Here is a 26,005-nt window from a genome sequence, read left to right as displayed (position 1 = left end):
TGCCACTGCTGTTTAGATCAGGTAGGGTCCTGTTGTTTTATATTGTGTTTATATAATGTGTGTGTGTGAACTCTTCTGTTTGTCTGCACAGATCACATGGCAATCGGAAGGGTCAAACTTACTGCACCTAAAGGAATGAATCTTGAAGACCCCAAAGTGAGCGAAGCCATTTTAGAGCAGGTGGGTGACATTCCCTTTCAGAGCTCCAAACTGACACCGTTTCCTGGTTCCTGTACTTTGTGACACTCATTTTTCTCACACAGATAGATAGATAGATAGATAGATAGATAGATAGATAGATAGATAAAAAGGTTTCTTGATAACATTGAGTTTCTTGTGGTTTCAGATTCAGGAATATTTCTCCAAGAAGTTTCCGATGGACGGTGTTAACATGCGCTGGAGAAAACAAGACGGAGAGATTTTCCACGAGTATGTGGAAGAGGAGGAGGAGGAGGATGAGGAGGAGGAGGAGAAGTGCTCTGATCTGTGAGATACCAGCACAGGCATCGCAAGTGGGGGTTCAGGGCATTGTGCCATTGATCTCTATTATAAACAAATTCTAGTCAAAGGCTTTTGACTGTTTTGATTTTAATATTTAAGTAACTATACATAATATAATCAGGGGTTCAAATCAATATAATTGTGAAGTTCAGAAATGTTTTAATCTGCATTAAGATCAATATAATACTAAAGAGATTAAACAGATCTACATGAATAGTAGGGTCTGCAAACACTAGACTGCCAAATGAATTGCTTCATTTCTGAATGTTTTGACTTGTTTAAGGCTGCTGTAATAAGTAATAAAGTGAGGTTTTGTAATATCGAAAACCCGGGACCAATGACACCAAGCAAACACTGTTTAATTTTAAACTGCTCCAGTGATAATGTGTTTGTATGAATCAATTTGTGATAGAAAACTGCTCATTCAAATATAAGTTGTATCACAATGTTAGTGTTCTCCTGTGTATTGTTATCACCAAGCAAACACTGTTTAATTTCAGCATCATCATACATTCAATAAACTGCTCCAGTGATAATGTGCTTGTATGAATTAATTTGTGATAGAAAACTACCAATTCAATTATAAGTTGTATCACAATGTTGGTGTTCTCCTGTGGATTGTTATCAGGTCTGCATTTTTAAAAAATGAGGCTGTTTAGTTTACTATTCATTTTACATTATGTCCTGGTTTATATTGTGATGTTTGGTTTTCTTCTGTCAATTTTACATTATATTGGTGCAACTCATATTTTCATGAAGGTGGTGGTGGGTGCATTTATAATAAAGTAGCAACTATAGCCTTATCATTTCTATTCGGGGTATTGAAGGCAGGGTGTGTTTTAGTGTCACTGCTGGAACACTGGTTTATATTAAGGTGGTGGTGGGTGTGCGTTTTCATTTATTAATAATTCCACTATTGTTACATTAGTTACTGGTGCAACTACAATTTATTTTTAAGCCTTTGAGTGTGTTTAATTGTATTTAGAGACTACAACTGTTGTGATCTAAACATTTCCCTATCTATGTAATATATATATAATTTGTAGCACGGTAGTGGGTGGAGTCAGGTAACAAACCTGGCTCCAAGTTCATTTTGAGTAATTGTTTAAGCTGAGTTCATTGTTTTGTTAATTATTTTATTGTTTTGGCAGTTGGCAAGGTTAATTACAAATTTGCAGGGAGCGATCCAGGGCGGTGAAAGCAATTGAAGCTTGATAATGAGGTGCTTGTGTAACTTGAGATTGAAAGAGCAGCTCTTGATCAAGCTGTTTTGAGGTTTTGTGTTTGAGGGGTATGGATAGGAAAGGGGGTCCCTGACCGTCCCTGACCGTCCCTGACCGGGCTGCCCTCTGATGATGTGCCGTTTTGTTTTGTTCATGTGTTTTTGTTTGTTGTCTGTTCTGTATTTGATTGCATTAAACATGCGCATTAGCGCTTTGGAACTGCAGTTTCTGTGTCCGAGTCTCCTTTCCTGGTCGACATTGCCAGTGACGCTGTCCTGTCACATGTGGGTTTTCAACATGGTCGCAAACTAATATTATCTGTTATTTAAAGTGATAGCAGCTAACAAATGAATTCCATAAATCACCCCTTGAGCAATTACATTCAATATATAGGTCTCACACGTGCAGTTTAGAGAGAACCACATGTTACAGTAAACTTGCATATTTATTTTAAAGCATGACACCATCATATTTCTAATAATCCTGTTTGGTATTCATATATATTCTTAGTCATTTGTGTGGTTATGCTGAGAATAAATAAAGCCATTGGCTCCTAAGGGAAAAAGTTAATCTGGAGCCCTGCAATGAGAGACATTTGTCGTGAACTTTCAAAGTTACTGATGGGGAACCAAAGCAGCCACTTGTAATGGGGTAGGTCTCTGTTTTACAACAGCAGTTTAAGATTGCACGTGGTTACTGGTCCACCTGGTGGTCCCTGTGCTGGAAACACTGGTACTTGAGATGGAAAGATTGAAAACCACTGCTTTACTGTACCTCTCTGGGCTTTCGATATGCTATGGTTACCTATACTTTACCATGCTTTCACTATGCTTTATTAAACTGTGCTATGCTGTTACTGTGTGAAACATTTATAAGCGTGAGGCCAGTGCTGCCCACAGATATTTTCGGGCCTGGACAAGTTTTTAAGTGCTCCATACAAGCTGGGGACTGCACAATGGGATGCAAAGCTCATTATATTTTCTCTCCTGACACGTAATTTCTCATTCACCACACAAAGGCAGACTGTCAGTGAGAGAGCTCAGACCAATGTTACCTGCCACCTGCTTCCCTTTCTAGCTCACAGTGTCCGTCTTGTATCTACATTTAGAGAAACAGGAACCTGCATTCAAAACAAAGTTGCTAATATATAAAAGCTTGTTCACGGTGGACAAAATGCAAAACAGAAGTATACAAGGAAGCATATAAATAATATGACTCCATAATACAACGTTATATCACATAAAAAAAAGAAACATTTCAAAAGAGAGCCCTTACAACCATGCCGTAAAACCTTTAGCCCTATGTGTTATGCAGCCAGTCTCATTGTAACCTGTCCTATTGATCCGCCCAATATAAAGACACATTATTAACAGTACTGAAATATTACAAAATAGCTGTAAATTGGTGAACAATGGCTGATTCGCTACCTGGTTTTACTGTATTCTTCACAGAACACATTTAAACAATCTTTGGAAATGATTAGAAATTTTGACAAGAATATAAAGACAGCTCCTTTTGTGATGGGGAATGATTTAACCAGCAGGGAACATGTGTGTATGCACATTTGGATTAATTGTTTAATTATTTGTTAATTGTGTTATCCCCTGCACCTGGCTATCATTGTAAGTCAGAGCCAGGTGCAGGGTATTTAAAGAAAGCAGCCAGTTTGTTCTGGGCTGTTGAGGTGTGTAGAAGCCTGACTGTGCTGGTGTGTTTGTACTGCTGTAATTATAAAGAGAAGGTAGTGTAAAGCCTGTTTGGTGTGATTTGCTTAAACAGTGTGTTTTGTTTTTAGTTTGAACAGGTAAACAGCTCAGCTGTCCTGTTCTATAGTTTAGGTTCCTGTCTTGTGTTTTAGTTCAGTGCTCAAGAAAAGAGCTATGTGTTTGTTTTGTTTATTTTGTTTTGTGTTTGTTTATAAAAAAAAATAAGCGTTTAAACCTCAATTTCCTGTGTCCTGGGTCTGTTTTTAAAGGGGTAAAGAACCTGAGTGGTGCAATTCTTTTACTATATATATATAAACCACTTTGCCACTGGTCCTTTTATTGAGTCAATGCATATTGTTGATAAAGTGTCTGCAGCTGATTAAATAATTACATAAATGCCTTGAACTTCCATTCATTGTGTGAAGAAATAATCACAAGACATATGTAAATGTATGCACAAGATTTAATGAGTTTATTGAATTATTTTGTTTGCTGTTAACCTAATTTCTAAATTAGAGGGTGTTTTTAGTACAGGTATGGAGAGGAATATAATCATGGAACAATATACTGTACTGCAATAGTGCAATGGATTCTAAGCAATCAAATGTATTTATTTAACCAGGATAGAAATCTTGAGATATACATCTCATTTTCAAGGTGGTCTTGCTAGTAATATACTACTGAGAATTCTACTATTGCTACTACTGCTGTTACATTAATAATTATAATCTCAGTTTTCCTTCAGCCCTTTAGGGATGATACTTGCATGTTGCTTGTGCTGGTCACCTGCATGCAGGTCTTTATAATAGCAGGTTCCTTTATAGCAGCAGTGTATCATTTAATAATAATAATAATAATAATAATAAACTGTTATGATTTCCAGTATTCCCATTATCTTCTCCAACAGCCTTTTCAAGTTTTAAAAAAGGGGCAAAATACAAGTTGCATTTCCTCTGTATTCTTATTTGCATGTTTTGTGTGCTAGTCCCATAAACTCTGTTCACTAAAGCACCTGATGAATAAGCACTCTGTAAAAAACAAAAAAACAATCCTTTTTTTAACCTAGTTTGCATGCAGTCTGCCTGCTACACCAGGAACATAAGCAGGAAGTGTTTTGCATTTATGAAAACAGGCTGACCTACATACAAAGGCTGCTTCAGATATAGATGTAATTCACCACATTAGAATTGTACATTTCATACCATGTTACTTTCATACACAGATTCAGAGAGGCATGGGTTTGAATCAGCTCAAGTCACAGTGGTCTCAATTACATAGCCTCCAGACAGACAGTGGATATTAGTGTCGTCCTATTCACCACACAGGGCCAGTACTTTGTGTTCAGGTCAGCATTAGGGGTGTCTCTAGGACTCTGCCTTTGCTTGTGGAAGGGAGCAGTTCAGTCTCCAGGACTCAAGCCTGCCCTGGACTGGAAGGAGCTCTGCTAACTATTTGTCACTGATGTTGTTTTTTCTGCCAATGTACCTACAGCTATGGCTAAAAGATTTGCATCACCCTATAGAATGAACTAACTTCATAAAGTCAGATGAAACCTGCTGAATAATGTTACATTAACATATTGAATTACATACCGCTTTGTAGTTTTCCATATACTTAATGAAAAACTGACAAACGAATAAATGTATCATTTCGAAATCTAACATGAAGTACTGTACTACTATTATGCCAGCAGACTTTTGTGATATCATTTTGTAGTTTCTTTAATTGCATGGTTATATATATATATATATATATATATATATATATATATATATATATATGTGTGTGTGTGTGTGTGTGTATGTATATATACTGTATATGTATTGTAGTTATTGAAAAGTAGGTATATAAATCAATTAGAAATTGTCTCCATTTAACCTGTCCCACCTGCAACAATCTGTATATAGTTTACTACGACTACTACTAATAATAATAATACAAAAAAAGTTTATAAAAAAAGAAATTGCACGAGTAATGTTGTTTTTGTATAGAAATTGCATATCAGTGAAACTATACCCACTTTTTTAAAATTTTTTAGATGTAAAGTAGTAATGCGAATAAGATTTTTTTCTTTTCATAAAATAAGTTTCCAATGTAAGAGGGAGCTTTGGTATTATTATTATTATTATTATTATTATTACAATTTCATATATCGTTTTCCAGGTTTAAAAATAAAAATACTAAATTTGCTCTGTGTCCTTATTTGCATGTTGCGTGTGCTGATCACCTGCACTCAGGTGTTTATAGCAGCAGATTCCTGCAGCAGCTCCTCAGACTGAAGGAGAGAGGACACAGAGACAGGTAGCTGTGAGACTCCACTGAGAAGGTGAGTGCTACATCATTCTGATTAAAACCATTTACAAAAGGGTTGAGGAAATCAACGTAAATGTGTTAATTGTGAAAAATTATATATATATATATATATATATATATATATATATATATATATATATATATATATATACTGTATATAATATATAATATGTATTACTTGACCTGTGTAGTGGTTATAATTTGTCCCCAAGCTACAATCACAAACAAAATATGTATTTAATAATTTAAACCTTTTGTGTACATGCAATTATTTTTTTTTTACCTATCTATCTATCTAGCTATATATTAGGGTGTTTTAATCTTGACATGTTATATTGATCAATTAATCATCCGATCGATTAATCACACCTGTTTGCTAGTGATATGAAATTGTATTGAAAGACAATTACAAGCAATACAAAGCATTAACATAGTGCCATTTACTGCAAATGTTTCATAATGCCAGCTAATGTTTACACCAATATTTACTTACATGTCAATTTATACTTTGAACATATTTGCTTACATGTAATTGGAAGTTAGCCAAAGTGAGTAATTTAAAATATGAATGTAGTTTTTAATTGGTGTCTGTGGTTTTTTATGGGTTGGGAGGGCTCACTCCTGGCTCTTTTTCATTTGATCGTTTCACTGGCAGGGGAGGGAGGGTTGTCTAAAAATGGAGGGTTTACTTTTTCTTTTTAATCAATGGTGCTGAGGATGGTTTAGAAAATGTGTCTGGTTGTTTGAAATGTCAAGATGTATTTCCTTATTTGATTCATGCTTGTTTACACCTTTTCTAGTGATTAATTAATTGTGTTTTATTTAATTTATTTAATATTTGTTAAAAAAAAAGACTTATATCACCCAAGACCTCAAATGAAATGATTTGTACAAAATAAGGAATCACAAACAATAAAACAGATTGCAAACCATCCAGGAAGTAACTTTATTTTTGTGCTTAGCTGAAAAAAAAAAAAAAAAAACACATTGATATTAAATATTAAATAAATTAAACCAAGTAGTTTCCATCTGTGCTTTATGCTAGATACTAGTATGGCTCAATTTCACATTATTCTTGTATCAGATTTGTGCAAACATTATCCAAGAGTTGCACATTATGAAAAGGAGCCTGTTATCGTGGGAGTGTGTTAGGCTGCCTTTTTAAATAACATAATTACATATGCATGAGCACAAGCTGAAATACATATGAATCAACAATGAACACAATCCAGCTTGGAGCTGCAGGGATTCCCCCGGGTCCTACTGCCTGTAGATATGGAACTGGGTCCTGATTCAAGTGGTTTCCAAGAAAAACAAAATACAAAACAAAAATACAAAGAATTAAAAATACAAAATAATAATAATAATAATAATAATAATAATAATAATAATAATAATAATAATAATAATAATAATTAACAACAATACAAAAACCCTCAAGACAGAGCTTAAGATAACTAAAACAAAGAAAAAGCATTGTGTTGCCACATAAAATGATTAACTTTTTTTTAAAAAATGTAATACTTGTTCCAAATAAATAAATAATAAAGAACCACACAGTAGCTTCGCTATCAGTCAAACTCAGGTGAGACTCTGTTCAGTGGTGCACCCAGCATTACACAGATTATTACTAGTGCTTAATAACAGTAACTACGTTTTATTTAGAGTTGGTGTTGATTGAACTTAAATCCGTTCATGAACCCGAAGCAACATGAACCTTCTTCCCCCCAAAAACACACACACACACACACACACACACACACCCACACACACACACACACACACACCCAACCTCTGGTTCTCTCATCTTTTTAATGAATATAACTGAATTAATACATAATCAAAACAAACTAAACTAACAACTACCTAGGCTATATAAAAAATGAAATAAATAATGTTGTTTGAATGTGTACAAAATATTTTCTACAGAAGGAAAACTAAACTTTTTATAAGAAAACGTTTTCTTCTGAGTCAAATTGTTCATATTTCTAAATAAGAAAACTACAAACTCTATGTTGTTGATTAATGATTAATTAATATTAATATGATAAGTTAATTTTGGCACTGCGTTCTTCCTGAGTTTCAGGTAACTATATATAACTGGGTGTCTTTTACACGTTTAAACTTAACTGTGATTATTAGTCTCTTGCTGATATTGAATGATCTCTCGTTCAAACAATGCAACTCTGCTCAGAAATTTGTATTGTATTACTGCAATAAGAATAAAATAAACCATTGCTGCATTTTATTCTGGATTCCCCACACACACACTTCCTCTAACCTCTATATCTAACCCATGATGAAAATAAACGGTGTGTTGATATTTTGTTTAGTTCTGTTGCTATAGCATTGTCACAAAGTATTTATGTTGTTTAAATAAACATTGCAACGGATGGCCTGGTTTGCTCTTAAAGGCAACAAAGGTAATTCACTCTCTCTTTATATTATACTGTATCTATTAAAAATCTTTCTTCGCCCAGGTGGCTGTGGGCACTTTGCCAACTGCCCGGGCATTATGGCAAGTTAAAAGTCTTTCTTCGTCATCAGCCCAGGTGGCTGTGGGCAGTTGACGAACTCCCCGGGCAGATGCTGAAATGACACACATGATGTTGTATTACAGTGTATGTTCTCTTCCAGGCAGTTCCTCATTACCACTATAAGAGCTAGTTTTTTTTTTTTTTTGATTGTCATTACCTTTGCTTCCAGAAATTTACACTTACAACTAAAACAAAATGAATTATTAAAAAAAAAAAAAAAAAAACTACAAGTTCTGCCTGAAACCACCAATTACAAATTTGCAACCATTTTTAATCAAGTGATTCAATGTAAGACTTGGTTTGAAAACCTTTGACTGGAACTTTAAGAAAGTTTGGAACTACTTCTATGTTTTTTTTTTTTTGTTTTTTTTTTTTTTTTTAAATCAATGAAAAGGTTAAACAGTGTTGACAATTTTGATAGTGAAATAATTTAGCAATAGCCACTCTTTAGCAACAAGCTGTAAAAATGTAGCAAGTGTTATGTATCTGTCCAATGCAGGTGGATATACAGTATATTAGGGCTGTCACTCGATTATAATTTTTGATCGGTTAATTTTATGGGCATTAGTTTATTAACCGGTAGACTAATCCTTGCGCATTTTTAAGAATGGTTACAACCTTATAGCGGCTGTCCTGCATAGTAATACTTTAAAAATATATAATAATAATAATAATAATAATAATAATAATAATAATAATAATAATAATAATAAGCCCAATGGGATTTTTTTAAACACTTTTATTATTTTTATTTTAGTAAATGTAACGTCAATTCATGAAAGACTTTAAAAGCAAAATATAATGCACAAGAACTGAGGATGGATTTTGTTTTGTCTTTCATACAAACATAAGTAACACTTATAGGCTCCAATAATAATAATAATAATAATAATAATAATAATAATAATAATAATACAAACTTCTAAAATACAACAAAACACATTAAAATACATCAAGAGGTTTGTATCTGGCCTACTTTCAGCACGCTTAAAATCACTGCATTAAACAAATATGCATTACATGTAGGCCAAAATTTATGTTTTCTATTATTATTATTTATTAATCCTGAGAGTCACTTCATTATGCTCAAGCTCCTCCTCTTCCTCAGCTTCAATGGCAATGACAGACACCCAGCGTTTATTTAAAATATTTGCCAGCAGACCCGGCGCGTATTAGAGACAGGTGATTATTTGAGGCCCGGCAGTTATTTGAAGTCTTATATATATATATATATATATATATATACACACATATATATACAGTATATATACATACATACATACATACATACATACATACACACACACACACACACAGACACAGTATCATAATAGCAACCTCTGACATGTTGTCACTTTTAACTTATATGAAAATAGGAAAACCTTTTATTCCAACAGAAGTTATAGCTGGACATCACTAAATGTAATCTATATCTCAATTTTTTTAGGGTTGAAGGTCTGATTAATAATAATAATAATAATAATAATAATAATAATAATAATAATAATAATACAAGCCCACCCAATACTCACTTGAATTTCAACCTGTATTAAAAAGATTCATTTCTCTTTGTTTCAGTTTCTGGTGTGGCTATCATGGAGAAGCTGGTGCTCCTGATGCTGTTGCTTGCAGGTATGTTTGTATTAGTCCCTGCACAGATGCATATCCCTGATAACTGGGGTGTAGAGAAAATGCCTGTAGCTCCGTCAAATGCCATAGTGACTAACATGTACAGTGGAGTATTCATTTCAGTGTTCTCATTCCTCTGCTAGCATGCATTACAATTTCATTTGGATGAAATGGTTAACAGTGTTTAAAGATGAAAACTTTTATATATTTGAAGAATTACACAGGGATACAAACATATTTAGTAAGAAAGGCGTCAGATGAGGTTCAAAGCTTGATAACCCTGAATGCTGATGAGCCTGGTTCTTTTGCACAGAGGTTAAGGTGCTCTCTTGTGTTGTGCAGTGTCACCCAGCCTCTGCCCTGTTACACACACAACCGCTTGTAGTTGGATCAGCCCTAGGCTGCCAACCACAGCTCTACAAGTTCTGACTAGACCAAAACCTCTACAGCAGGGGTGCCAAACTCAGCTCTGGCTTCTGTTCCACCCGAGTTCTCAGTTACTTAATTGGTCTAATTATTTGATTGATTGGACAAATGTAACACTTCTGTCCAGGTCGCAAACTTTCATAGGTAGTGTACCTTGAAAATCAAGGGTGTGTGTGGTTTTTTTTTGTGTTTTTTTAAATCACCTACTGTAAAATACTTTGAAAAATATTAAATATATCTAATTGAACAAATAATTAGATCAATTATGTTAATTGAGAGCTTAAGTTGGAATGAAAACCAGAAGACCCTGCAGCCCTCGAGGTCTGTAGTTTGACACCCCTGGTGTATAGTAAGTAATGCAAATTCAAAAGCTCCTACTCCCCCTACAGGTTGCAGCACTCATTACACACCCCAAGACACAATGCAATGTACAAAAAAATACATCCCTCCTAAATCAAGTCATTGTATATAAAACGGCTGTGATGATTATTGAGTTACAAACACATACCAATAAGAGTATTGCATGACTGTGCTGTTTCCTTGTGTTATTCACCAGGTTGAGGGTGTAGACAGCAGACACGTTTATTAAAACCACTGAAAACTCTTTTTTCAGAGTTATGGACATTTCAGACTTACGAACAACCTCCATTCCAAAGGGGTTTATAACTCTGAGGTCCTGCTGTATTTTTTTTTTTTTTTTTGCAAACTTAAACTGGAAACAGACAACCAATTTAAACACATTTACAAGATCCAATGTATTGCATATGATACGTAAAGCAGTATAACTTTTTTGATGCTTTAATCTATGAATCTCCTACAGCACAACCAGAACTGGTTGTTGAGGAACAGAAATATTCTGTGACTGCAGGAATTTCTAGGGTTTGAGACCCTAATGGGGTAAGAGGCATCAGCTGTGACCGCTGGATCTAATAAAGTGCCTGATTGCCTTATTAATTACCTCCCTGACGCCCGCTCATATGTATGAAACACTTCCGTTTTTTTCGTATTTCTGGAGAATCGGTTATCCAATTGTCATTAAACTTGGAGCTATTCACAGATTCTGTGGATATAGGGGTTATCTGTTTTTTCTTAGCTGTATATAAAGAGAAGACTTTGCCGAGTCTTTGTTTTAGAGAGTAAGGAGCTGTGCTAATCCATTAGAATCCTCTGAACCTGTGTTTTATGATAGGAGACAGACATCCTGACAGTTATTTGTTCCCCCAGTTGGGTATTTGGTGCAGTGTTTATTTTGTAAGCGCTTTAATAAAAGTGCTTGTGTCAAAGCATTTCGTTTTCTCTGTACACCCACTGCCAAGCCAGCCTCTCACAGGCCCAATATACCTTTTTTTCAGGAATATGTGCAGTTGCATCCGGCCACTTCAGAAAATACCACTTTGTGGAAGATAAAAAGAGCTGGTTTGATGCTCAGAGCTACTGTCGAGAGAAGCACACAGACCTGGCCACCATTGAAAGCCAGGAAGAAACCGAGAAAGTCTTAAATATTTCAGCTGCTTTTACTGATGCCTGGATCGGCCTGTATTATGACAAAGAGAACTGGCAGTGGTCCAATGGAGACAATGTGAGCTACTACAACTGGACATCCAGTCTCAACTGTACTAGTATCGATTCAAGTGGAAAGTGGGTGGACTCATACTGTCATACTAATAGCTATTATTTCATATGCTACAATGGTAAGGTAATATTCATGCTCTCCTAGAAAACAGGGTCTATGTATGTTCCTCAGTTGTTGTTTTTTTTAACACTTACATTAGGAATGTGGAAACCTGATAACAGAGGGGGGGGGGGGTGGGGGTGTAGGCACTTACTGTACATATACACTTACATTCAGAAAATTAAATCAATTGTGACTATCTTATGATTTATTCATTTTAACATAGCATTCTTAAATGGATTTAAAAACAGTATTTTCACATTGGCCTCTATACTCAAAAGTGTCGGTACCAAAATTCCTTAATAAGGAACATTTAATGCATGTTTAAAGAATATTTGCTGTACTCAAAGCACTCCTTCCTACATTCCGACTATTTAAGGAAAAAAATACTGCTGTTTTTCACAATTTTCACAATCAAAATTCCGACTCTTTGGCTCGTTATCTCCTCGTTAACTAGTCGTTTACAAGTTCCAAGTGATACACAAAAGTTTTAGTAATGTTTAAGGAGACTTTTTTGACAGAATTATGCGTTATAACATTGGTGAGTTTCCATCGGTGCTGGGATTGCACATAGCCTATGTGACCTGGACACCTTCTGATGGGGCTGCAGTGTGAATAGAAAGGGAACACAACTCTGAGATGTATTTATTGTATATGTATATTAATGTATGAATAAAATATCATGAAGGTCTATATTTAAAAAAAAAATATATATACTAAAAGTGCATTGTAATGCATGTATCGCAGATGGATGTGTGTAACTCAGCAACTTGTTCATTCTATATAGACTCAAGATTAAACTTTTAGAAATATTGTATTCACTTCAAAATCACCCTTAGATTAAACATGTTGGTGTTTTTGCTGTCCACACATGCCCCAGAAAGTGCCCACTGCCCAGTCTTCATTATTCTACCACCAGCAGATTGAAATATACAAATCTCATACCAGACAAATACACGTACAGTAATTGTATTATAATATATATAGGTTATAGCATAAAAATATATTTGAAAAAAGTTGATGTGGGTTTTAAGTGAAGATTTTAAATTATTAAAAATATATATATTATTTTCAGGATGTTTTGCATTTTTTTCATTCTATCGTATAACAGTACGGAGCATCGACGTACGTGCCTCTTATTAAATTGACTGAATCATAAATTGACTGATTGTACCGAAGGATATAAGGAGGAGTGTGTGCTCACCGAATTCCCTTATTTTAGGGGATTTTGTTTGAGTATCGTGGAGGCCCACTCACTAAGTAAGGGGGCAATTACCCACCCGCACAGGTTCTTTTATTTAGCACTGGAAGGGGTGCGTGAAAGACAGTGAGAACAAGCAACCAGAATTACTAAGTTTTAAAAGGTTTATTTTGGGCAGTTCAAATATACATTTTAAATATAAAAGGAACTAACTTAATATAATAAATATACAAAGCAACTAATCAAGGCAGCAGTGTGGAGTAGTGGTTAGGGCTCTGGACTCTTGACCGGAGGGTCGTGGGTTCAATCCCAGGTGGGGGACACTGCTGCTGTACCCTTGGGCAAGGTGCTTTACCTAGATTGCTCCAGTAAAAACCCAACTGTATAAATGGGTAATTATATGTAAAAATAATGTTATATATTGTAACAATTGTAAGCACTATATATGAATATGAATACAGAATTGAATACACCGATAAAAAGGGATTACAAATTACTTATATCCGTATTTAAAACTGATGCGATCTCTCTACCACATGGAGGATTTAGTGCAGCGGTGAAGTTTAAAACAAAGTCTAATCTCGGATGCAAGCGGTTTCCACAAGAAGGAGAAGTGAGGGAAGACTGGAACGCTGACACAGCCTCGAAATCGTGGTAGTTTTAGTTCGCAGGAACGTTAGGTTACCTACCGTAACCCTGGTTCCCTGAAAGAGAAGACGACCACCGACATTAAGTATGGGATATTCCCTGCCCTAGAGGTAGGTAATACTGAGCTCTCTATAGCAGAGCTGCCGAAGGCCCCTTCCTGTGATGACGCCCTCGGTCCTGCCTACCGAGGGTATAAAACCGTCACTCACAGGAAGATCTCCCTCTTTTTCCATCGAACCCGTGAGGGCGACCGGAGCGACCTCATGGTTGGTGGTCGTCTTCTCTTTCAGGGAACCAGGGTTACGGTAAGTAACCTAACGTTCCCTTTCAAGTCGAAGACGACCACCAACATTAAGTATGGGATAATGTATACCAGAGCCGTCGCGAGGGAGAAGGAACGGCAGCATATGAGGGACGCACAAGCACTGTCTAACCCAGGGGTTAGCGGTGTGAACTTACACCCTCAAGGACCCTTGTGCCCACAGACGGCACAGCAGGATCTACCACATTAATGCGGTAGAATCTGGTGAAAGTATACGGCGTAGCCCAGCTAGCCGCAGCACAAATCTCAGACATCGAAGCGCACTTAAACAGGGCCCACGATGTAGCTAACCCTCTTGTAGAATGCGCAGCTACTCTACCAGGTGGGGGTAACCCAGCACCATCATATGCAGTCAACACCGTGTCCGCAATCCAGTGTGACAGACGCTGCTTAGAGAGGGGCTGTCCCAAGGTCCGTGTACCATAACAAACAAAAAGCTGATTCGATTTACGCAAAGCTTTCGTCTTAAGTACATAAAACCTCAATGCCCGCACTGGGCAGAGGAAATTTAGATTCTCATCCTCCTGTGAAATAAACGGAGGCGGGTGAAAAGACTCCAGTTCCACAGATTGGTTTATATGAAAAGCTGTGATCACCTTTGGGAGGAAAGCGGGGCTGGTGCGCAGCGAAACTCTGCTTCCATCCTCCCACACACGCATGCAGGAGCTGTGCACAGACAGCGCCTGCAGCTCACTGACCCGCTTAGCAGAGGTGATAGCCAAAAGGAAGGCTGTCTTCATAGACAGATACTTCAGTTCTATGGAGTCTAAAGGCTCAAATGGGGCCTTTGTAAGAGCATCCAGTACAATGTTAAGGCTCCACTCAGGGAGAACAGTCCTTCTCGGAGTATGTATTCTCCGTGCGCCTTTGAGAAAGCGCGTAGCCAAAAAATGCGCACCCGGAGACTTAGAATCTACGGGGGTATGACAAGCAGATATAGCTGCCAGATACACCTTCAGCGTGGAAGGGGACCTTCCAGCCTCAAACAGTTCCTGCAAGAACTGCAATATAACTGGCATCGGGCAAGTAACGGGGTCATGGCTCCTAGCCAGACACCAGGCTTGAAAACACTTCCACTTGTAAGTATAAACTGACCTAGTGGAGTCTGCCCTAGCATTCTGCATAGTGCTCACAACCGCGCCTGACAGCCCCAGGGCTAGCCAGCGGTCCCTTTCAGGGGCCAGGCCCACAACTGGAACCTGCCCGGATCCGGGTGCCAAAGGGAGCCCTGTGCCTGAGTGAGGAGATCCAGGCGAAGCGGGATCTCCCAAGGCTGGCCATCCAACATCTGGCACAGGGTCGCAAACCATATCCTCCTGGGCCACCTGGGGGCCACCAGAAGAACTGACGCTTTCTCCGACCAGACTTTCTCCAGGAAAGCCGGGAGCAACGGTATAGGAGGAAAAGCATACAAAAATGCTTTGGGCCAAACGTGTGCTAGGGCGTCTACGCCTAGTGGACCGCCTGAGCGATGGAGGGTGTACCACAGGGGGCAATGTGTCGTCTCCGCTGAAGCGAACAGATCGACCTGTGCCTTCCCGAACCGTTCCCAAATGCGCTCCACCATCTGGGGGTGGAGACGCCACTCTGACGGATGCGGACCTCTCCTGGAGAGGAGATCCGCTGCTAAGTTCACCACTCCCGGAATGTGCATCGCCCGCAGGGACAGCAGGTTGGCTTGGGCCCATACTAATAGCCTGAAGGCCTCCCTGGTGGTTGATATATGCCACTACTGTTGTGCTGTCCGTTCAGATCAGCACATGTGCACCGCTCAGCACTGGAAGGAAGTGCTGGAGAGCCAGGAACACCACCCGCAATTCCAGCATGTTCACGTGCAGGGATGCCCAGCGGTCCGGCCAAGATCCACTGACTCCCCTGCCCTGCCAGACTGCTCCCCAGCCCTGGCTGGAGGCATCTGTTGTCACCACTTGGCGATTCACTATTACTCCCATTTGCACACCCTTGCGCAGGTGAGAGGGAACCCTCCACCAGCGTAGGGCCGCTGAGCATGCGCGAGACACAGTCAACCTGCGGTGTTTGTCGCGTCTGGCATTGAGGTGAAACGCATTGAGCCACACTTGCAGCGGGCGCATGCGAAGCAGACCCAGCTGGATCGCTACCGTGGCTGCGGCCATCAGACCCAGTAGTTTCTGGCACAACCTGAGGGTTACCTTCGATCCCTGTCGAAACAGGGAGAGGCAACCCTGAATAGCTGCTATCCTGTCTTCCGACAGGTATACGCGCATTGCATTGGAGTCCAGCCGGAACCCCAAATACGTGGTGCATTGCACTGGTGCGAGCCGACTCTTTGCATCGTTCAAGGCTAAACCCAGCCTGACCAGATGCTCTGTCACAATTGCCGTGTGGGCTAGAGCTCCCTCTCGAGACTGGGAACAAATCAACCAGTCGTCGAGATAGTTTAAAACCCTGATCCCTTGCAGCCGCAGGGGAGCCAGTAGAGCGTCTACGCACTTTGAAAACGTACTCGGAGCTAGGGAGAGCCGAACGGCAGCACAGCAAACTCGTACGCGCTTCCCTGGAAGGAAAACTGCAGGTATCTCCTGTGCTCTGGGCGAATGGGGATATGAAAGTATGCGTCCCTCAAGTCCACAGTTGTGAACCAGTCCCCCAGCCGGACAGACTGGAGGATGTGACGGTGTGTCAGCATTCGGAACCTCCTTTCTTTCAGAAACCCGTTCAAGAGCCTCAGATCTAAGATGGGGCGAACCCCTCCATCTCTTTTGGGTACCAGAAAGTATCTTGAGTAGTACCCCTCCTCCTGGGAGAAGGGGTCTACTCGACAAATGGCCTGCTTTCTTCCTGAAGTACCGAGGCTTGCAAGGTGTCTGTTATGGAGGTGTTTATAACTCCCCGAAAAGGGAGGAGGTCCTGAGTGAAACTGAAGCGCATAGCCGGTTTGCACGGTGGCGAGCACCCAGGTATCTGTGGTGCAAGCGGGCCAGTATTGCAGCTGTTGTGCCGAAAAGGGGGTCTGAGGCCGCCAGCCTTCAGGGGCCCTGCTGGGGCTGGGGCTGAGTAGTTTGGGGTGAGCGCGTAACGTGCTGGCCCTGACGGCGACCCCTGAGACGCTGGTACGTGGATCGACCACGGCCTGTGTTTCCTTTACCTGCTGGCTGGGCCCTGTTACTCTGAAGGCGATGCCTTAGGTCACCACCTGGGGCTGTGGGGACTGAAACCGTTCTGGTGACAGTTTGCGCCCTGGTAGCCCGCCATTCAGCACGAATTCTAGGAACTACAACAGACCCGAATGGACTCGAGGGCTCTTCCTATCAACACGCTCAGTTCTAGACACAGAGGTCCTACCTTACCATCTTGAGAAGGAAAAAGAGGGAGATCTTCCGGTGAGTGACGGTTTTATACCCTCGGTTGGCGGGACCGAGTGCGTCATCACAGGAAGGGGACTTCGGCAGCTCTGATATCAAGAGCTCAGTATTACCTACCTCAAGGACAGGGAATATCCCATACTTAATGTTGGTGGTCGTCTTCGACTTGAAAGGGAACAGGATATCGCTACTGCTGTATTCACGAGTCTGGTTTATAAAGCCGTCACAGATAATCAACAGGTGTACATCATTAGCAAGCAGCTGGTTAATAATCGGGGGATGATTAGCGGTGACAAAAAGTGCAACTACAGAAAATACTACACGTGAATAATCAAAAACAAAACAAAACAGTGCAACAAAGCAAACATGAATAAAATAAATAACGTGTCCTCTTCATAATAGAATAAATCAAAACATACAAGTGCTTCAAAGAAAACGTGATTAAATAAATAAATGTGCAAACAATAAAGAAAACAACTATGACTAATAAAGTGCAGCTTTGCACATGTTACAAACAGATTTAGAGAAATGTGATAATAACTCAATACTGGAGCAACAGAACCCATTGCATACACCCTAAAAATGACATTGGATGCTACTGGCTTTTTAATGTTAACAGACTTGAAAGAATAAATACAGAACAGTGTGTTCTATTTTATTTTTGTTTGTTTTGTTTTATGCTGTGTTTTATTAATAGTTCAAGTAATGTTTTATTTTGCTTATCAAACAACTCTATACAACAATACAAAAGGCCTGGTTACTTTGGGGTACACCAGCAAGATCCCTATTTTGGGGTAAGACTATTTTTAAGAGCACACCTCTTTTTAGATTTGTGTTTCCTTTTCAGAAACCAGTGACTACAGTCAGAGATCTATCCTGCTTTAAAATAAACTTTGTATGAAGCTCAGCAACTCTGTAGAGAAAACCACAAAGGCCATGTTACTATAAAGAATGACAGTGACACAGCCTATTTGATCTGCTGTCTGTTACCTTTTTCAGACACCAGAGAGAGTTATATCCTGATTGATCAACCGAAAACCTGGTATGAAGCTCAGCAGTACTGTAGAAAAAACTACATCGACCTCGTCAGTATAAAGAATAATGATGAAGATAAGAAAATAAAGGAGAAAGCAAATGGAAAAACTGTCTGGATTGGTCTGTTCAATAACCCCTGGAAGTGGTCACACAAAGGGGAGTATTCCTCTTTTCACAACTGGAACAAATGGGAACCAAACAATGTAGTCAATAATATCTGTGTGGCGATGTATGGTGCAGCGGATATGGAAAGAGGTAAATGGAATGACGATGGATGCCATTGCACCGCTCCCTTCTTTTGCTATAATGGTAAGGATCCCTCAGTGTTTTCACCTTGTCTGTGACACAAAGCATGCCATCATATAAAACAACATTGGAAAAAAAAAATTGTTTTTTGTAATTCATGAATGGTTATTCTTTGCTTATTAAAACAAATACTGTACATTTATACTTTGAAAGTGAATGGTTGTGGAGGTGAAGTTATATGATCTGTGTATTCAGGTAATGAGGGTTCATTTATTCATGGGAATTCATTAATGAACAACTGTTTCATCATAAAGTACAGCTGTGTTACAAATAAGATGACAATGGGTCCCATTTTAAAGCAAGTGCCAAGGGGAAATAGGAACAAAACTAATGATTTACTACTAAGAAGAATTATTTAAAAGCTTCTTCCTGCAACTAAGTTGTTTCTTGCAAGTCTCTCAGAAAAGCTCTTGTCCTAAATAAACAACAGCAATATTGGGTCAAAGGGTCAGAGGTCAACGCCAAGGTCCCGGATACATTCATCACACATTTATCATCTCAGATGGGATACGAGACACAAGACTTCCACAAACGTTTTAGAATCAGTTGGCTGAACTTTGAAAATCAAATCTTTGTCCCAACCCTTTATTAGATAATTATTCATAAACTACACCTCATAATGTTAGTCTTGACAATCCAAAGAACATTATATATGCATGGAATGGGCTTATTTGTGATTTGTAATCAACGATATATCATTTGGGGGTTTTTCAGAATCCTGTACAGACGCTTCCTGCACTAAATACCACTTTGTGGCAACTGCTATAAACTGGTCTGCAGCTCAGACACACTGTAGAGATAAATACACAGACCTGGCCACTGTCCACAGCCAAGAGGAAGCAAAGCAATTAGATAATTTAAATATTAGTTCCTATGCCTGGATCGGGATGTATCGAGATTTCAGTGAGAACTGGCAGTGGTCCAATGGAGATGAAGTCACCTACAACACGAGACGTGCCAAATTCTTCTGTGCTACAGTTAATCCAAATGGAGATTGGACCGATTCTGTCTGTCATGATACAAAACGTTTCATGTGTTATGACAGTAGTAAAGGTATTTTCTTTTCTGTTATGCTCTCTGTGATGCGGTGTATAGACCCCAAACTAGTAAAACAGACTTCCAGGGCTGTTTAGTACATATCCTGTGTAAAAGGTGCATGTATGTACAGGACAGCATATCACTAGGTTCCTTCTTACAATAAACTAATATCATAAACTGCACTCTGAAAGGGACTCTGAAGAATACAGTAAGTGTTTTTCTGAGAAAAGCATTGTTCATGTTAAGATGTAGGTCAGACATTCTCAAGACTTTGAAATAATAACCACTGTACATTGTATTATTTACAGATGCACACACAGGCAGCCATGACCAACAACGTTGATTCAGTATCCCTTAGAACAAGAAGAACTTCAATTAGCTCCATGCTCTGAGTAGTGACACAATCTAGTACTGCACATGAATAACAACACCAGTTTAACTAACACATATCATTGCATCTCCTCTTCTTTACCAGTATTTAAATATGTGCAGGGGTGGACTACCCTGGTACTAGTGGCTGTACTGGGATTATTCTGCCCCATCTGTACAGTCACTCAGTATAAATCCATTCTGTTAGAGGCTTCATAAATTCTTACTGGATAGCATCTCTCAATCTTCTCCGGAGGTTCTTTGTTTGCTACCTGCTCCCTCTAGTGACACAATTTAGTACTGCACATATAATTGATTAACAATAACACCCATTTAACTAACACATATCATTACACAGATGACCATATTTCAACTTTACTTAGTTATTTTTGATTATGCTGAATAAATTATATATATAGACTTAACTGTGCTGTTAAATACAGTAACGCAGCATACAGATGTGCAGATGTGACAGATGTGCATCATGTGACTCCAGCTTTCAAATCCTGTGCAACACCCACTTGTTTAGCTCCACTTTTCACTCTAAAATGATTAGAAAAATAAACTGTTTCAATACATACATTTTCTTAAAGAAAACAGCATTTTTTTTATTAGCTAATACTAATAACTGTAACAGCAGGAGAGCCAAGACACCTCAATAACGACGACCCAACTGATCTTCTGTTTGATACCTTTTCAGACACCAGCGAGAGATATATCCTGATTGATAAACCGAAAACCTGGTATGAAGCTCAGCAGTACTGTAGAGAACACCACACTGATCTAGTCAGTGTAAAGAATGAGGATGAAAATAAGAAAATAAAGGAGAAAGCAAATGGAAATCCTGTCTGGATTGGTCTGTTCAATAACCCCTGGAAGTGGTCAGATGGGGGGGATAATTACACACCTCAGAACTGGTCAGTAAATCAACCTGACAATTATGGAGGCAAAGAGAAATGTGTGATGATTCAAAACAAAACTAATAAGCTTACAATAAACGATGGTGGATGCAGCACAGCATACCCCTTCTTCTGCTATGACGGTAAGGAGCCCTGTTCAGTCTGTGTTCTTGTTCAGCTCAGTGTTTTTATTTCAGTCTTTGAGCAGGGACCCAGAGGCCCAGTCCATCGGATCCTACAGTAGCGCTGGCCACCAAATTCATTCACTTTAAATTAATGAGTATTCTATTCAGCCCAAGTCATTTATTTGTGTAAAGCGCCCTGGGATGCTAGGACGCTATATAAATGAAATTAGTATGGTATGATATTGTCAGCATTTCCTTGGTGGTGATAGCAGAACACACACATCTTTATTAAAACATATTACAACAATAAAGTTAAAACATTAAATAGTCTTTTTTTCATTCCTCTGCGGATACAGTGTGCTGGTGGTGAGAGCAGGAAACAGTTTCATTAAATACAGATACAACCCCCTCAGTCCCACCTTCTGCAACAGCCTCTAAAGGTAATCAGTTCAGTGTAATTCACAACCTGTGTGAGAATTGCAGGTACCAGCCGGTGTAACTCAGGACAGCTAAACGACCTATTTTAGAAATACTTTGAAAATCGCATGTGGACATGTTAAGGAGGTTTATACTATAACTGCTACATACTGCAAGTAGCTTCAAAGTCTTTTTTTGTGTTGGCAATCATTCTGAGTGGTTCTCTGAGGCTCCAGGACTGAATTATCACAATTTCTCTCTAAATCTGCCTTTCCTTAGCTTAATGTGTGTGTGAACTCTTCTGTTTGTCCTGCACAGATCACATGGCAATCGCAAGGGTCAAATTGACCGCACCAAGAGGAATGAATCTTGAAGACCCCAAAGTGAGCGAAGCCATTTTAGAGCAGGTGGGTGACATTCCCTTTCAGAATTACAAACTGACACCGTTTCCTGGTTCCTGTACTTTGTGTGTCACACTAATCCCCTACTTTCATAAGACTGATTGAGGGATTGTCTGAAGCATTGACTTAGCTCAGTTTCTTTTTATTTTACTCTCTCTGTGTCTTTCTGGTGTCAGTCCAGTTCTCTTAAGTAGTAACTGGTAATTGAATTATCACACTTACCTGCCTGGAAGGAAAAGACATTGAAATAAAACCTGAAGATTGCTTACCTTTATAATGATCACTGTCAGCATCCATAGGAAGAACACTGAAACAAAATCAAAGAGAAACAAACAACTGTGATTAGTGACTGCGTGCACAGAAATGAAACAGCTGTATTGTTGTTAATTGTGGTATTTAGTATTACTGTAATTGCATACCAGTACAGTAACTACATTTACAATAGAGCTACACAAACAAGACACAGTCTCCTACAGAATATATTATACTGAACCGTGACACTGGCTGTTCATAGGATTATATGAGGAGCTGTCTGCCTTGTATTCAAATGGCCATTTAGCATTCTATAAAGAGCGGTATATTGAGATAAAAAGGTATCTGATTGTATATTGACATGTTTGTGCTATTGACAACGGACTGATGTTCATTAGTTGTGTATTTCAACATTATAATTTAAATGTACCTTTTCAGAGAGTAATTTTACGGAGCGGGAGGGTAGAGCAACATACAGTGGAGAGAGAGGGCAGTCTGGTTTGTTTGTGTTCAGAGCAGGACCCGAGAGCAGAACAAGACGACGTAGGTACAGGTACAGGATGCTGTGCCTGAGACAATGCAGCCCATCCCAGAAAACAAATCATTCTTTCGAGCTGTTGTAGGAGGGACTGCTGAGGCTGCACACAGATCAGTGTGTGCTAAAGCATGGACGCCACCAAGTTGTTTATAATTAAAACCCGATCTCTGATAGAGAGTTGAGGCTGTAGCCAACACCACCTCTCTAGGTGCCCCTTCTCCTTTACCTGATCTTCTAATAGGAGGACCATTGCAGTGGGGTATTGTAAGCCCGGTTAAAACCTGCATCAACTTGCAAATCAGAGGCTCTATAGCCAGGGAGTATAAAAAACCAGTCAAGGGGCAGGCTTGTCTAATGCCTCTCTGGACAGGGAAAGGTGCACTCAGCCCCCCGTTCATCTTAAGCAGGCTGAGAATGCTCCGGTAGGAGGACCGCTTAGTATCACTTAGAAAAACTACAACAGACCCGCTCGTGCGAGATGCTGACTTCATATTTTCACATCCTATAATTTTCCCCACAGCTAGCACACGCTTCTCTAAATCCACAATCCGGCACGATCTTAATCCCATGGCTGCGGGTTAGCCTTCCGAAAGAGACGCTCTCCCTCTGCCTCCCGGCCTCGGCCATTCAAGCCTGCGGAGCTGACACACAGTCAGCACCAGGAAAAAAAACACAGTTCTTTATAACAGTAAAACACTTATGTGGATATGTGTCAAGCATTTGCGATGGCATTAAGGCCATAGCGCCGAGTTTACGTTGGCCTTAAAATTGCCCTGTATGTATCATGACACTTTTGGCAAGTTGAGGCCTTGTTAGCACCACCAAAATTCACTCCGCTGTGCAATGCGCTCGGACGCTCGTTAGCCATGCATTTTAAGGCTTCTCAAGCTTTAATTATATGCATGGGCAAACTGTAGGTGTGGCTCCTTTGTAAATGAAGTGTGATATTAAAATTAGATTTATGAAGTGGCAGAACAGCAGCACCAGCCCTAAAAGGGTCCACAAATTGGTCTTATTTGGGTGCAAAGAACAAGTCAGAAAGCAGCTGATAGGAAAGAGCATTATGGCAGCAGTCATATAGGGGGCCGGAAAATTCACTGTATTTTTAAAATAAATTCACAAATGGCAATAAAAATACCAACGGATTTCACAGTGTCACGAAACCGACAGTTTATTAAAAAGAAAAAGATAGATAGAAAGGTTTCTTGATAACATTGAGTTTCTTGTGGTTTCAGATTCGGGAACATTTCTCCAAGAAGTTTCCGATGGACGGTGTTAAGATGCGCTGGAGAAAACAAGACGGAGAGATTTTTCACAAGGATGTGGAAGAGGAGGAGGAGGAGGAGGAGAAGTACTCCAAGCCGTGAGATACCAGCACAGGCATCGCAAGTGGGGGTTCAGGGCATTGTGCCATTAATCTCTATTAAAAACAAACTGTAGTCAAAGGCTTTTGACTGTTTTAATTTTAATATTTAAGTAACTATACATACTATAATCAGGGGTTCAAATCAATATAATTGTGAAGTTCAGAAATATTTTAATCTGCATTAAGATCAATATAATACTAAAGAGATTAAACAGATCTACATGAATAGTAGGGTCTGCAAACAGTATGCGTTGCAAATGCATCGCTTCATTTCTGTATAAGTTGTATCACAATATTGGTGTTCTCCTGCAGATTGAGCATGTTTCTTTGTACCACATCATGCTCCACATGTTATCAGATCTGCATTTAGAAATACAGCTCCAATTTGAATCCCTGAATATAATATAATATTTTATATCATGTCCTAGTTTTATATTAATGTGTGTTTTTTTCTGTTAATTTTACATTATATAGATGTAACTTAGATTATTATGAAGGTGGTGGTGGGTGCATTTATAATAAAGTAGCAACTATATCCTTATCATTTCTATTCGGGGTATTGAAGGAAGGGTGTGTTTTAGTGTCACTGCTGGAACACTGGTTTATATTAAGGTGGTGGGTGTGCGATTTCATTTATTAATAATTCCACGATTGTTACATTAGTTACTGGTGCAACTACAATTTATATTTAAGCCTTTGAGTGTGTTTAATTGTATTTAGAGACTACAACTGTTGTGATCTAAACATTTCCTTATCTATCTATCTATCTATCTATCTATATATCTATCTATCTAATATATATATATATATATATATATATATATATATAATTTGTAGCACGGTAGTGGGTGGAGTCAGGTAACAAACCTGGCTCCAAGTTAATTTTGAGTAATTGTTTAAGTTGAGTTAATTGTTTTGTTAATTATTTTATCGTTTTGGCAGTTGGCAAGGTTAATTACAAATTTGCAGGGAGAGATCCAGGGCAATGAAAGCAATTGAAGCTTGATAATGAGGTGTTTGTGTAACTTGAGATTGAAAAGTGCAGCTCGTGATCAAGCTGTTTTGAGGTTTTGTGTTTGAGGGGTATGGATAGGAAAGGGGGTCCCCGACCGTCCCTGACCGGGCTGCCCTCTGATGATGTGCCGTTTTGTTTTGTTCATGTGTTTTTGTTTGCGGTCTGTTCTGTATTTGATTGCATTAAACATGCGCATTAGCGCTTTGGAACTGCAGTTTCTGTGTCCGAGTCTCCTTTCCTGGTCGACATTGCCAGTGACGCTGTCCTGTCACATGTGGGTTTTCAACATAATCGCAAACTAATATTATCTGTCATTTAAAGTGATAGCAGCTAACAAATGAATTCCATAAATCACCCCTTGAGCAATTACATTCAATATATAGGTCTCACATGTGCAGTTTAGAGAGAACCACATGTTACAGTAAACTTGCATATTTATTTTAAAGCATGACACCATCATATTTCTAATAATCCTGTTTGGTATTCATATATATTCTTAGTCATTTGTGTGGTTATGCTGAGAATAAATAAAGCCATTGGCTCCTAAGGGAAAAAGTGAATCTGGAGCCCTGCAATGAGAGACATTTGTCGTGAACTTTCAAAGTTACTGATGGGGAACCGAAGCAGCCACTTGTAATGGGGTAGGTCTCTGTTTTACAACAGCAGTTTAAGATTGCACGTGGTTACTGGTCCACCTGGTGGTCCCTGTGCTGGAAACAGTG

The 26,005-nt window shown here is 39.0% G+C and overlaps 1 protein-coding gene and 1 long non-coding RNA gene across 3 annotated transcripts; both read left to right on the top strand.

The window, feature by feature from the left end:
* The first annotated feature begins 349 nt into the window (after positions 1-349).
* On the top strand, positions 350-25,497 carry LOC131709088 (uncharacterized). Its single transcript, XR_009311371.1, has 2 exons — positions 350-1,375; positions 24,766-25,497. It is a non-coding gene; the product is annotated as an uncharacterized LOC131709088 (long non-coding RNA).
* Positions 5,638-24,757, top strand: LOC131696734 (macrophage mannose receptor 1-like). 2 transcript variants are annotated; one of them, XM_059010906.1, is made up of 8 exons: positions 5,638-5,756; positions 9,859-9,912; positions 11,688-12,026; positions 18,522-18,866; positions 19,578-19,916; positions 20,971-21,312; positions 22,030-22,118; positions 24,138-24,757. In XM_059010906.1, the coding sequence occupies exons 2-8, from the start codon at positions 9,876-9,878 to the stop codon at positions 24,267-24,269; spliced, it is 1,623 nt and encodes a 540-aa protein (XP_058866889.1). In that variant the 5' UTR covers positions 5,638-5,756; positions 9,859-9,875; the 3' UTR covers positions 24,270-24,757. The 2 variants fall into 2 exon arrangements, with proteins under 2 accessions (XP_058866889.1, XP_058866890.1); XM_059010907.1 differs by lacking the exon at positions 19,578-19,916 and adding an exon at positions 21,693-21,734 and having other exon boundaries at positions 24,138-24,753.
* Positions 25,498-26,005: the final 508 nt, after the last annotated feature.

The sequence above is a fragment of the Acipenser ruthenus genome, chromosome 41 (assembly GCF_902713425.1).
Source record: "Acipenser ruthenus chromosome 41, fAciRut3.2 maternal haplotype, whole genome shotgun sequence".
Taxonomy (NCBI): Eukaryota; Metazoa; Chordata; class Actinopteri; order Acipenseriformes; family Acipenseridae; genus Acipenser; species Acipenser ruthenus.
Note: the sequence above shows the minus strand (reverse complement) of the source record. Positions and strands in the feature narration are given on the sequence as shown.

Excerpts from the sequence above, each read along its gene's own strand:
- LOC131696734 (XM_059010906.1), top strand. The coding sequence starts at position 9,876 with ATGGAGAAGCTGGTGCTCCTGATGCTGTTGCTTGCAG. Across the intron at positions 9,913-11,687 it reads CCTGATGCTGTTGCTTGCAG|GAATATGTGCAGTTGCATCC; the intron begins GTATGTTTGTAT and ends CCTTTTTTTCAG. Across the intron at positions 18,867-19,577 it reads TCCCTTCTTTTGCTATAATG|AATCCTGTACAGACGCTTCC; the intron begins GTAAGGATCCCT and ends GGGGTTTTTCAG.